The following is a 14,746-nucleotide window of genomic DNA, read 5'->3' on the forward strand; positions in this document are numbered from 1 at the left end:
TAAGTTTTCACTAATACCTTTAAAATGCGTTTTTCTTTAGATCCATCTTCGGGCACCTTCTTAAGTTTGGACATTATGATTTTGGTACTTCCGTTAGCCCGACAAGGATGAAATTTTGAATTGCCCACACATATTCCTTAACAGTTGAAGGGTGAAAGTATTGCCTGTATAATTATTACTAACTTATAGTAAGCAAATAGTATGTGCTGAGGATTCTAACAATTCTCACATTACAATTTCTCTTTACCATCAAAATGTTCTATACACACTTTCCACTTTCCTGGTACTAGTTACTTAAGTTCTACAGTAAATATGAAGCAATATGAGCTATTAATGGCTTAGAACCATAAAAGATTAGAGGCATAAAATGTTTCTCCAAAACAAACTGTACTTTGCACATTGTCATGGCATAAAACAAAAACTGTGGCATTATAAAACTACTAATTATACATTTGAAATCAGCACAAAGGCCTGTATATACAGCAAAAACTTCATTGCCTCAGGACACAGATTAACGCAACTTTTTTTTTTTTTTTTTCAAATCGCATATCCTCTTTAAAGGTGTACTACATGTACCCAGTCTATCAGACAATACATCATGTAACTAAATCATTTTTAAAAATAAAAATACCATGAATTACTGCCAACCTTTTCTTTATCTGCCAGATTACAAATCTAACTAATTGGTGGAAATGGTGAAAATCTTACTTTAGCGCTGTATGTGATGCAAGAAAGCAGATAAGTTTACCTGTGCTTTAGCGTTCCTTAGCTCACCCCTCAAAGACTCCACATCGTCATCTGCTTCAGTCTGCACAGACATTTCCTATAAAGAATCGGATCGTTAGACACAGCAATGAACAGCTTGAAAAGCGCCAAGAGCCAACAATAAACAAGAAGCACTTGGTTCTCAAGCTCACCTTAGCAATGTGTTCATTTTGCTCGCCAGACTCAAGAACCACTTGAACCAACTGTCCTGTCGAGTCAACAGCAAACACCAACTCATCTGTGCTGTCGTCTGCCTTCTTAAGCATGCTTGAAGTAGGTGTGAGAGACAAAGCGTCAACGTCACTGTGCAGCTGTTCAACACATTCCAATGCTGAGTCAATTTCACCAAGGAGCTCCTTCTGATAATCAGCAGCTTCTGTGTGATCAGACTCATTTGAAAATTGACGGGGTGGCATGTTAGTGGTAGTACTGTGGGATGCCCGTTCCTGATCTGGTGAACTTGGATCAACATGAAAAACTGTTGAATCCTTTGCGTTATAAATTGACTCTTTCATTGTTTTCTCAATGAGAGCATCAAGAACACCTAAAATATCCCTCAGACAGAAGGGTACATCTGAGCACTTAACTCCAAGCATTAGCGCCAGCTCTCTAAGCTTTTCACTAAGTCTCGCGGGCAAAGCAATTTGTGAAACATCCGGTCTATCTTGCATATGTCCTTCATGGTTACTCTGACTGGGCATGCAGAACCGCAAACCCTTATCTTGTGCAGTGCTCAAAATTTCAATGAGCTCGGGAACAGTACCAGTCCTGGGAAAGTCAAAAGTGGCTAGTTCAGGCAAAACTTCCTGAGCCAACTTACAAATAGCGTCACACAATTTTTTCACTTCTGATGTACACTGTGAAAGATACAATACGGTGCCTGTATCTGAACTATCAAGTGATGCTGGCGATCCAAAAAATGAAGTTCTCCCACAACGCTGAGGTGTCGTTTCCACAGAATCAGAAGCAATAAGGCTTTCACGAGCCATGCATTTAGAGTCTGGTAGATTTTGATGAAGAACAACACATGTTCCATGAGTTGCGGTTGCATTCTCCAATAGCTTTAACTTGGCCTGCAAGTTTTTTATCAACTCATCATTTTGTTTTAGAGAGTCATCCTTTTGCCTTAAGGATGAGAGCAAATCTTCAATGGTCTTTTCAGTTTCCTCAATGGTGTTGCTCCTGTCCGAAAGAAGCTCCTGCACAGAAAAGATTTTAGGGTATCATTGAAATATTCAAATGCTCAGCACGCACTTTTCATGACAGCAAAAGCTGTCATGAAAAGAGAATATGTATGAGCTTCATCATAGCTATGAGCATTACGCAATTCTATCTCAAATCTTTTGAATGGCAATTTTAGCCTGACTCAACTACATGGACAATCACAAAAGATGAAATGTGATCACTTCATTTTTAAATAATTCACTTTATGGTCAACAACTGAAAGTAATACACTCCTGCTATGTACAGCAGTGCTAGCAGTAGATTTCCTTAGTGCATATGTGGCATACTTTTCTCCTTCTTGTGGCACGACACACTTGGAACATAAGCTAGTAGTGGGTAGTCTGCTGAGGAGAGAGAAGAAGGAGTTGGAACAATGGCGGAGGTGCATTAATAAACCGCGCTTCAAATTGCTCGCAACGAGTTTGAGCATATGTTACAGTTGTAAATCATTCGTTCGTCATCAAGCTCGTGGTCGTCGGCGCTACATATGGTTCCCAAGAATAACAATGACTGGCGGCCCTGTGGTGATTATCGAGCTCTCAATGCAGTCACCGTTCCAGATCGATATCCGTTACCCAATATTCAGGACTGTACTGCCTTTTTAACCTACACAACTGTATACTCGAAGATTGATCTTGTGAAAGCTTATCACCAGATCCCCGTTGAGCCTTCTGACATTCCCAAAACTTCAATAATTACCCCATTTGGGCTCTATGAGTATTTACGAATGCCTTTCGGTTTGAGAAACGCAGCTCAGACATTTCAGCGTTTTACAGACGAAGTCACAAGAGGCTTGCCGTTTAGTTTCGCCTATATCGACGATCTTCTCGTTGCCAGCAAGGACGCTGAAACGCACAAGGCACATCTACGTCAGCTTTTCACTCGACTGCCTGATTACGACCTTGTTTCTATATAGAAAAGTGTCAGTTTGGAGTCTCGGAGATAGCATTCCTTGGACATCAGATCACTAAACATGGCATCACTCCTCGACCTGACAAGGTTCAAGCTATCCTCGAGTACCGGCCTCCCACGCCATACACAGTCTACGACGTTTTCTCAGACTCGTCAATTTTCATCGCCGCTTCATCCCTACATGCTCTACACTGCTGCAGCGTCTGGAAGCACTACTCTCGACTTCATAAGCCGAGTCAGCCGCACTTCCCAGGGACACGGTCGTGGATCAAGCTTTTGCCGCCGTTAAGACCAAGCTCGCCCAGGCCACCCTCCTGCACCACCCTCCACCAACTGCTCCCACTAGCCTCATGGTGGACGCTTCTTCAGAAGCAGTTGGGGCCGCTCTTCATCAATGGATCAATGATGCATGGGCTCCAATTTCCTTCTTTTCCCGCAAGTTACGTGACACTGAGCGCCAATATAGTACTTTCAGACGGGAGCTCCTCGCGGCCTACCTTGCGGTGAAGCATTTCAGGTACTTCCTTGAAGGGCGACAATTTGCCTTTCTTACCGGCCACGAGCCCCTTGTTTCGGCTTTACGTTCCTGCAGTGCCATGCAAACTCCTAGAGAACTTCGACCCTTTGCTTTCATTGCCGAATTCACCACAGACATACGTTATGTAAAAGGCAGCTTTAACAGTGCAGCGGACGCTCTCAGTAGTATTACCATCAATGCCACGACAGGCACCACCGACCTTTCATTGTCCTCGCTTGCGGAGGCACAGGCATTAGACGATAAGCTTCCACGACTCCGATCCTCTACTTCCCTCTGACTGGAACAAGTCAACTTTCCCGACGACGACGTTACGCTCTGGTGCGATGTTTCACACAACTGCACTCGTATCTATGTTCCTTCACAGCTTCGTCGTGCTGTTTTTGACACCCTCCACTCCATCTGCCATCCAGGCGTAAGAGCTACGCAACATCTGGTGACTGAACGCTATGTCTGGCCCCGCATACGCGCTAACATTTGTGACTGGGTTCGCACTTGCAGAGCATGTCAGCGTATCAAGGTGCATCGGCACACCAAGCCTCCATGGGGAAAATTCCCTCTCCCTGATGCACGTTTCGACACCATTCATTTGGACATTGTTGGGCCATTACCTCCATGTCGGGGAAATACGTATTTGCTTACGTGTATTGACAGGTACACTAGTTGGCCTGAAGCAGCTCCAATGCCTGACATCACGGCAGAAACAGTTGCTTGTACCTTTCTTGCTACCTGGATTAGCCGTTTCGGTGTACCATCAACGGTGACTACTGATCGAGGCAGACAGTTTGAGTCAGCGCTTTTCACCTCTGTCACATCTCTACTGGGTTGTGTGCGTATTTGCACAACTGCGTATCATCCAGCATCAAATGGCTTAGTGGAGAGACTCCACCGTCATCCAAAAGCAGCACTCGCCTCGCAGCCTCACGCCGAAGATTGGGTATCACACCTCTCCATCGTGTTTCTTGGCCTGCGTTCAACACTTCGGCCAGAACTTGCCTGCTCTGTAGCCGAGATGGTTTATGGCTGCACACTCCGTTTGCCTGGTGACCTTGTCAGCCCCGTTACTACGCAGAGTGTTTCGGATCCATCTTCTTTCGTCCAGCGTCTGCGGATCTTCATGTGAAACTTGCGCCCATCACCAACTTCAGCTCACACTAAGAACGACATTTTTCTGCCGGCAAACCTACAGACATCTTCACATGTTTTTGTTCGTGTCGATGCATCTCGCCGTGCTCTTTAGCCTCGCTATGACGGTCCTTTCTCAGTCATCAAGAGTTCTGAACATCATTTTACAATCCTGCGTTATGGGCAGGAAGACACAGTCAGCATTGAAAGGATCAAGCCGGCACCCATTCTGACAAGCTCCGTCTGATCATTTTTTTTCTTCAAGTGCCGACGGCCACTTGTCTGCAGGGGGGGCCTATCTGTGGCATACTTTTCTTCTTCTTCTGGCATGACACACTTGGGACATAAGCTAGTAGTGGGTAGTCTGCTGAGGAGAGAGAAGAAGGAGTTGAAACAATGGCGGAGATGCACTAATAAACCGGGCTGTGTTTTCGGAACCGCGTTTCAGAGTGCTATACATAAATACAGTAAAAGCTCATCAATTCGAACTGCAAGGGGAGTGACCCAGTTCAAATTAACTGACGTTCGAAGGTGATAAACAAAAGAACACTTTGATTGAGAGCCATAGGACATGTGAACAATTTAATTTTTGAAAAATTCAGTGATTATGGTCTGCTTTTCTTGAAGACGACAGCCAGTACTTTTCACTCTAATGAACAAGTGTGGTGGAACGTCTCTCTTCTGCCTTCTTTAAAACTGAATAAAAAGCTAGCGACATTCAATCTGGCCATGACTTCCATAGCAGAAGGCTGCTGTGGTGCATTGCTGTCCTCCTCATCATTTGTTGGAAAAAACTGCGAGCTCACTCAGACTCGCTCATGAAATATATTTTGTGCTTAGGACTCACTCTGACTCAGACTCACTAAAATTTTCCAGAGCCGGACTCACTCAGACTCATGCTCACGAAAACTTTTTACAACCGGACTCACTCAGACTCAATCTTGCGGCTCAATTCGAGTCTGAGTGAGTCCGGGTGAGTCGATTCACGAGTCCAAAGACTAGAATGAGCTTTTTATACAATAGTGTCAATGCTCTTTAACACCAATATTTCACATAACCGGTGCTTTTCTTAGTGCCTTTAGATATAGTACCCTCGAATGCGAGTTATGAGTGGTTGCGAACCAGCAAGACATTTTTATTGAAAGAGATGACAAAAGATACATTTATCAAGAAGCTCCCGGAAGAACAGGTGGACGAGGAGTACAAAGCACCCCCTTACATAATTCACACTTCTAAACAATAAACATTGAAATGGTGTATGAATGATTTTGTTTTAAATACCTGTTAGTAGACGCGAGTATGAACATAAATCCAGGTAAGGCTCATAGTAATGCAGAGGATGAGTAGATAGGACCATGAGTCGGCAAACATGAATAAAACTCACTCAAGAAAGATATATCACACTTCGGACTCACTCAGACTCAAACTCACCATAATTATCCCGAGTCGAAATCACTCGAATTCACACTCACTGAAATTTTCTTCAACCAGACTCACTCGAACTCAAATTTTCTGAAATATTACTGACCTGGACTCACTCAGACTCATGGCTTAATCTGAGTCTGAGTGAGTCGACTCATGAGAGGGTTCGCCGACCTATGGTAGACAGCGACGCATTCTGAGCTGCTTATCTCAGAAATTATGTCATCTGTGAGAGCACCACACATCACTGAACTTCTGTCTGCATTGATGTAGTTCGTAATGCAGACATCTTCCAAACGTCTACTATGGGGTGCGGTGACTCCATGTTCGGGTTCTTTAGCAAAGCTTGTCTGCTTCAGCAGCGATAGCAACTTCCTATCGCAACCCCTGTCACTTGCTCCCAAGCTTGCACAAGCATGAGCAGTCCGCTTGATTGGGCTGGTTGGTGCGTAGTAAACAAGGAATAAAACCGTGCTAAAGACTGGACGAGACAGGTCTGTGTCTTCTGTCCCAGTCTCTAGCACAGTTTTATTCTTCGCTCACTACGCACAAGCATGTGCACTGCGCTTAGGACTGTCACTTGGTAGTTGTTGCCTAAAATCTCTGAAGAACCGAATCTTGGAGGTCAAATTGGCCAGAGCTGCCACTGCCCTGCAGCCTCCATGCTGGTCTGCTTTTACCAGACTTGACCTTTTCTCTCCATTTCGAGTCAATGGAGCCTCCCAACCAGACAACCCACCCACTGAAGTAATATCATGGGTGTGTTTCTATGGGAGTGTGCCAGATGCTAAGCCACTGGTGTAACAATGTTGGCTCAAGTACAGCGCCCCTATGCGGCACTGATAGTTGTGTTGAGCTGTGCAAGCCTGGCACAGCGGGGGGTGAACGTTTTGGAAACAATAAACGACAGTTCGTTCTGGGCAAAAGGCTCAACATGTTTGTTCTACTGTTCTTCGCGGGCCTCATGGCCTACTGCTCACGGTAGTCACTACCGCCTGGCCATCCATTAATCTCTCACGGTAGTCACTACCGCCTGGCCATCCATTAATCTACACATGTAACAAATGGCAACGAGAATGAAAGAACGTTTCATATAAGTCTTCGTTCCTGCACCGCTCTGCCACGAGATTCTTCAAGTTTTCGGAAGCCATTACTGTCCGAAGCCCTCTGCCGTCGTGCAGCGTTTTCGTTTCAACTCGCGTGTTTGCGCGGAAGGGGAATCCGTCAGCAATTTCATCGCCGCACTAAAAAGCCTGTCCGAACACTGCAGCTTCGGGGCTGAACTCGAAAACCTGCTCCGCGACCGCGTCGTATGTGGCATAAACAACATGAATGTCCAGACAAGACTTCTGTAAAAACCGTACCTCATCTTCGACGACGCCGTGCAGACCGCCCTGTCAATAGAAGCAGCAAAAAGGGACGCAGGTGAGATAGCGCAAGCGAACACAAGCAACGCTTTTTTGACTCACTGTGTCTCATCAGGTTGTGGGGGCGTCACCTGCTACCGCTGTGGGGACAGCATCTTGCATCGAAATGCAAGCATGTGAAGACAATCTGCAATTACTGCCACAAACGAGGTCATTTGGCAAAGGTGTCCAATCCGAGACGAAGAAACAGCCAAGCCCAAAGCAACAGCCCTAACAAGGCACGTTCGTTCTCGGCTTGCAATTCACTGTCGTTGAGTAACCGTCATCGTGTTAATACTGTACGCAAGCAGGACGCCACTACCACTTCATCTTACGAAGTTTGTGACATGCGGCCGGTCGACTATGCCACGCCGCCTCCGCCTTTCACCATCACTGTTGACGTTTGCGGCAAGCCGCTCTCGCATGGAAGTAGACACGGAGTCAAGTGTCTCTGTCATGGCCAAGTCGCATCTTCTTCAGCTTTTGCCTTCGGTTCCTGTGCAGCTGTCGCAAGTGCTTCTGTGAAGCTATTCCGGGAAACTAAAAAAGGTTCAGGGCAAAGCTGACGTCAGTGTGAAGTTTCATGGCAGGGAGGCCGACCTACCTATTTTTCTGACCGGACATGGATCGCCCACTCTTCTTGGACGCAACTAGATGCGTGAGCTGGGCATGAAGTGTTTGAAGAAGGCCTGGGTACATTCAAGGGTGCTAAAGCTTCTCTACATGTTGCTTCAGATGCTCCGCCTTGGTTTTTCAAGCCACGTCCACTGCCATATGCCTTGACAGATGGAGTAACTCAAGAAATCCATAGACTAAGAAGAGATCCCATTCTTGTTCCAGTCAAGACAGCAAAGTAGGCTGCACCTATTGTTCCTGTGACCAAAAGGGATGGACGCATCAGAATCTGCGGAGACTTTGGTGTCACCATAAACCCAGTAGCAACAGTGGAGCAGTACCCTATTCCAAGGATCGAGGACCTGTGGACTGTGCTTGCTGGAGGTGAGAAATTCACAAAATTGGATTTGCAAGATGCATACCAGCAAGTTGCCCTTGACGACGCCTCTAGGGAGTACGTCACTATTTCGATGCATATGAGGTTATTTCAGTACACCCTGTTGCCTTTTGGCGTCTCATCTGCTCCTGCCATATTTCAGCGCGAGATGGAGAACTTGTTCAGGGGACTGCCCCATGTAGCAGTCTATTTTGACGACATTTTTGTGACTGGCGCAAATGATGCTAAGCACCTTCGTAGCATTCGTGCTGTGCTTAGCAAGCTTCAGGAATCTGGCCTTAAGCTGAAACTTGAAAAATGCCATTTCTTCGTGTCACAAGTTGAGTATCTCGGGCACATCATCACCAAAGAAGGCCTTTCCCCGAATGTTGACAAGGTAGCAGCCATTATGGATGCTCCTGTGCCTCAGGATGTCAGGGAACTTCAGAGTTTCTTGGGACTTGTAAACTTCTACAGGCGCTTCTTACCCAATCTTTCGTCACTCCTTCGTCCACTGCACTTGCTTCTTTGTGAGGGGAAGAAGTGGGAGTGGGGACATGAATAACAAGATGCATTCAATGCCTGCAAGCACTTGGTGACATCAGCTCCAGTTCTTGTACATTTCAACCCTGCCAGGCCTGTTTGCCTCAGCTGTGACGCATCGCCTTATGGTATAAGTGCAGTTCTGGCGCACAAAGGTGCTGATGGCGGGGAACAACCCATTGCTTTTGCCTCGAGGAGCTTGTCAAAAGCAGAACAAAACTACAGTCAACTCGACAAGCAGGCACTGGCTTTAGAGTTTGGAGTAGATCGGTTCCTACAGTACTTGTGGGACATCTCATTCAAAGCACACACTGACCACAAGCCACTTCTTGGACTACTGGGTGCCAACAAGCCCGTTCCCATGCAAGCTTCGCCTCGAGTGGTCAGGTGGGTTCTGAAGCTTTCTGCTTACAAGTGTGAACTTGTATACAAGCCTGGCAAAGAGCTTGGCCACGCTGATGCTCTTAGTAGAATGCCTCTCCCAACTGACACTACTGCATTACCACGATCTGCTGAAATCTTCTTGCTAAAGGAGGCATATCCGAGACTCCTTTCACCAGGTGTTGTGGCCCAAGCCACACGAAATGACCCAGTTCTGGGCCATGTTGTTCTTGCTGTTCTGAAAAGAGAAAGCCTCCCAGTAGGACCAGAGTAGAACCCTTTCAATACCAGAAGCTCAGAACTCAGTCTCCATGAGGGTTGCCTACTCTGGGGATCAAGTGTAGTGATCCCAAGGTCATTGCAGGCCCAAGTTCATGGTGTTCTTCATGCCAGCCACCCAGGTATCGAGAAGACCAAGATGATTGTCAGGAGCCATGTTTCGTGGCCAGGCATTGACAATGACATTGCCAACAGCGTGAAGAGCTGCGCTACGTGCCAGACTCAACATCGAGCTGCACAGCCGGTTCAGCAGACGCCGTGGCCTTTTCCACAGTGACCCTGGTCAAGGCTTCACATTGATTTTGGGGGACCATTCCTAGGTCATACATCCTTGGTTATTGTGGATGCGTTCTCAAAGTGGATAGAAGTCTTTTCTGTGTCTTCCACATCTGCAGAAGCTACCATTTCTGCATTGAGAATTGCATTCGCTCAGCATGGCCTGTCTGATGTCATATTTTCCGACAACGGTCCTGCCTTCACCAGTGCCCAGTATCTTGAGTTCTTAACTCGAAATGGAATACGCCGCATGCTTGTACTGCCGTATCACCCTGTCTCAAATGGTGCAACTGAACGAGTTGTACAAACTGTGAAAAACAAACTCAAGAAGTCTGGTTCTGGGAACTTCCAAATGCAGATCTCCAGGTTTCTGTTCCACCATAGGACCACACCACATGAAGTGACAGGTCGGCCACCGTGTGAACTCTTGACAGGAAGAATGTTCAAGACTCCGTTGGATGTCCTCAGGCCAAGCCTGCAGGCATCTGTATTCCTAAAACAACTCAAACAGAAGTTGTATGCTGACAGAGGGTCCCAGCAGGCTCCATCACTGCAGCCAGGTGATGACGTGTACGCGTGAAACTTTCGCAGGGGTGCCTGCCAGTGTTGTGGATGTCACTCCGTCATCAGCCGCTGTCCGTTTTGAAGATGACACCTTGGGAAACCGACACAGCGACCACTTGCGCCTTGTGCAGACAGAAACATTGGCCTCTCCTGAAACTGCTATCGCTGCAGCTCCACCACAGTTGGAGCCGCCGCTTCTTCATGCGCCAGCTATTCCAGAAGTGCCTCATCAGGAACAGCTACCTGGAACTAGCTTCTCTGGGAGTAGCTGTGCCACGGAGAGCGACAGGACTGCGCTCAACAGTGGTGTGCATGTGAACAGTGACTGTCGTGCCTATGCCTAGCACGCCGAAGTCGCGACGTGGCACAAGAACTAGGAAACCGGTGAATAGGTACTCCCCATAGTCTTCCTTCTAAGAGGGGAGGAGTGTAACAATGTTGGCTCAAATGCAGCACCCCCACACGGCGCTGATAGTTGTGTTGAGCTGTGCAAGCCTGGCACAGCAGGGGGTGGCCGTTTTGGAAACAAACAACAGTTCACTCTGGGCAAAGGGCTCAACATGTTCTAATGTTCTTCGCAGGCCTGATAATCTACTGCTCACGGTAGTCACTGCCGCCTGGCCATCCATTAATCTACACATCTAACAACTGGTTTGGAAGCACATAGTAGGAATTATCCATGGCAGAACCTATTCGTACTTAATTTAATGGGCTTTTTTACACATAAACTTGTATGAATTTTGGGAAGTCATACAGTCCACATTATCCCTAAATTTAAATTACAACAGCCTCTCACAGTAAATGTAAATCTTTGAAAGGGACCGACAACTGCCCAGAACATGAAATGATACGACAGTCGAATCTCGATAATTCGAACACGAAGGGGCCCGAAAATTTGTTCGAATTAAAAGAAGTTTGAATTAATGAGACCTAAATAAATGAGGGCTATCCATGCAGTGGCGCATGTGCATTGAGCTAACACACGAGGGGGAAGCTTTAGAAGACTTATATTTATTCCCAAATCACAGGACATCCGTTTTTAATTGAAGTAATCGGTGATGCGCATATGCACACCTTGCAGCGAGTAAATCAATTTGTCATGCAGCTTGCAAAGCATTTCTACTTCAGCTTCAGCATCCTACTGCCAAGAGAAGTTGCACGCGAAAATGTCCAGCACCGACACTTTCTAAAGAGGGCGATAACGACGGCTGCTGTGTAGAAGAGCCTCCCGCTCACTCTCCGCTACGCAGCCGCACCACGCGAACGGAATTTCAGTGAAAACCAACACTCCACGGCAGCTTTTTTTTTTTGCTCTCTTCACGCGCGCTGTTGAAAGGGCAAGGGTTACGTTGGAGGGAAGGGAAAGGGGGAGGCGTAGGACCAGCGCGTGAGAGACTCCCCCCTCAAGGCGCAGAACCGTAACCATGCTCCTGCAAGGGGCAAGGGCTGCAGAAGATAGTGCCTTTTTCTTTTCCTTCAACCACACAATCATTACACCCAGCGACAGCTTTACGTGGCAGCGACAAAAAAGGGAGAAGCGTGACACGGGCGCGTCGCAGATTGGCATTTGAGAGACAGCAAACATTCCACCACAGCCTTTTCTTTTCTTTACCTTTTCTTCACGGGCAGCGTTGAGGTGTCGCAGGTGCCGCGGCGAAATTGGGCGGGGTACTGAGAGCATTTTAGGAGCACGGTATGTTCGAATTAATCGTCGGAAGTGGTTGGGCGTTCGAATTACCGGGCGTTTTCGCCAATTGAAATACACATAGCTTTGACAGGACCTCATCATGAGTTCGAATTAACCGGAAGTTCGTATTAACCGTGTTCGAAATAATGAGATTCGACTGTACTCAACTGATGGAAAGATTGTTTATCGCACTGACTCCAACCAACCCATTTTTTCTCGCCAGAGATGAATTTGTATTTTTATTTTTTCAATGAAAGTCGCAAAAAAGGGCCTTTGGCACCTCTGGCAGCACAAACATGAACAAACCGGTGTACCCAGCCCGTGACAATTGATTGCTGTATGCGGTTGACTATTTTTTTCCGTTAGTATTCAAATATTGTTCGTTCCTTTATGTTAAAAGATATTACTCCTTAAAAATGTACATGTAGGCCTGCATTAGTAGAATGCATTAAAGTGGCGCTGTTTTCGCGTGACGTAATAGTCCCAAGCTTGTCGGTGTATTTTAAGCAACTTTTCAGCTTGCGCATGAAACAGTGTGTATAGTTTCTAGGTCGCTAAGATTTTGGAAAAACACAGTTTTGCTAGCCTCACTTCATCTAAAAATGACATGCACTACTACCCGCCACAGCCGTGCATATACGTAGCGACTATTTCGATGAATAGGTTTCGCTTGAGTTTCGAGAGAGGAACAATGCCAGAACAAGCCACCCACAACACAGGAGCAGGCAACCTTGGGCACAGGTGCCACGATGCAGTTCAAGTACAGAAAAGGTGTATAATGCCACATCATCTCATTGTAACAGCTTGTTATTTTTAAGAAATTTAAGCTCTCAAAATAAAATTACTTAGGCATAGTTGAGGGTCCCCTCACCAGGACCTATAACAAATTTTAGTTAAACGGAGGCAGTTGTCATGTGCTCGATGAAGAGCATTATGCCACAAGAATTTTTTCAATCAGTTCATTACAAACTGAGAAAACCAGCATTTTGAAGCGGTGGGAAGCCGTGATGTGAGGAAGTGAGCTCGAAACCCTTGCCATTCACCCAGCGTAATATTTTCAAGCCAAGTCCCTTCCCTAGCCTCTAGTTGCACGCGCCATTGCATTGCGTGCAACTGTGCGCCTCTTTTCGAGGACACAGTGACTATGTACAAGCAGTGAGATGATCGCACTCGAATCATTGTCGAGACTGCGCAAATGGCATGCGAACATGACTCGTGCGTTAGCAAGCCTTCCTTGACGCTATGCGAGAAGGAATTAAGGTTCCTTGAAAGCAATGGCACGCGCAACTACAGTCGAGCCCCCATATAACGGCCCCACTTAAAACGAACTTTCGCTTAAAACGAATATTATCCGTGTGACCGTCAAAGTATACATTGGTTCAATGGCACAAAATCGCACTTACAACGAACGTCTTCGAGCGCCGCTGATCGGTTACAGCAAACGGAGTCAGCGGTCTGCCGACTTCTCGGGAAACCAATTTCGACCACCCATCAGGCATCGGCGAGGTGCCCATACATTCTTGTTGTTAAACGCCGATTCTGCCTCCGCGCCCCTCTAGTTGCTGCTCTCCCTGATCGCTTTTTATTACGCACCTCTCCATCCTTTGTCCCCCCGCTACTCTGAGCACCCGGCATCGCCAGACGAGGCCCGTGTTTTCACACTGCCACCGATCTTTCGAAGACCGGTCGGCCACCTACCCTGTTTTTGATCACTGGTGCTGTTGATGGCGTCACCTGCCTGGAGTGACCAGATCGTTTGCCAACATCGTCGGCCACCGACTGTATCCGATAGTCTGCGTCCAGTGCACGCGCGTACGCTACCCCACCGACTTTGATAATTTGTGATTCGTTTTATGTTTACGACTTTTTCACGCTCACTTCGTACTCGGCTCAGCATGCCTTCAGCGCACATGCGGAAGCGCGAAAACGGCTGTTAATTTGCGCGGAATGAATCGCGAAATATCGAAGTTCGTGAGGCCACGTAAACCCGCCAGTGCAACAAAACGATTTTTGACCACGGCTGCCGATTCTTCGAACGCCGCCGCGCACCGAACCAGGCGGCCATTCTTTGGCTTCTACGCGCGCTGGCACTCTTTCTAAGTTTTTCTACTTGCGAGTTTCGCAGACCTTTCAAGCAAGCTACCCAACCTGCCTCCTTCCCGTGTGTTTTGGTTTTCAAGGTCGCCCTTCCGCCGCATCCTCCCCTCTCTTAAACACACGAAGAAAGGAATCTTTCATTCCTCCGTGCTTTATCGCAACTCCTTGCCCTTCTCTCGCAAGTCTGCTCTCCTCTCTTGATCACAACTTCTTCGCCCGTCTCCACCGCTCCGCGACGCCCGCCACGCTGGCTCGAATTAGTTTCGTTTTCCGACTGGAAACGCACCCAGAGCTGTTCCACGCGTGTGCGCGTCTTGCTCGCTCTTGGTGTGCGTGTGTGGTCATGATGGCCGACTGGAGGACTAGCACGCTTTTTCGTGCCACTCAACAACACGTCGAAAGTGTGACCGATTCGCTTGAGCGTAATCCGCGCATTAGGTACCGCGTTGCGGAGCGCTTGCTCATAGCTGTTGACCACCTGGCAGCCAACTTGCCGCTTCGGGCGTCCCGGTATTCAGCTGTGGAGAGGGTGAATATTT

The 14,746-nt window shown here is 47.2% G+C and overlaps 1 protein-coding gene across 9 annotated transcripts in view; it reads right to left on the bottom strand.

The window, feature by feature from the left end:
• LOC119187874 (uncharacterized) overlaps positions 1 to 14,746 on the bottom strand; it is a 244,152-nt gene that overhangs the window by 122,070 nt on the left and 107,336 nt on the right. For all 9 annotated transcript variants that reach the window (XM_075878776.1, XM_037435978.2, XM_075878780.1 and 6 more), the window contains 2 exons: positions 918 to 1,964; positions 749 to 823 (listed from right to left, as the gene is read on the bottom strand). In XM_075878776.1, the coding sequence (XP_075734891.1) occupies positions 749 to 823; positions 918 to 1,964 (1,122 nt within the window). The remainder of the gene's footprint in view (positions 1 to 748; positions 824 to 917; positions 1,965 to 14,746) is intronic.

Source organism: Rhipicephalus microplus, chromosome X (genome assembly GCF_043290135.1).
Source record: "Rhipicephalus microplus isolate Deutch F79 chromosome X, USDA_Rmic, whole genome shotgun sequence".
NCBI lineage: Eukaryota > Metazoa > Arthropoda > Arachnida > Ixodida > Ixodidae > Rhipicephalus > Rhipicephalus microplus.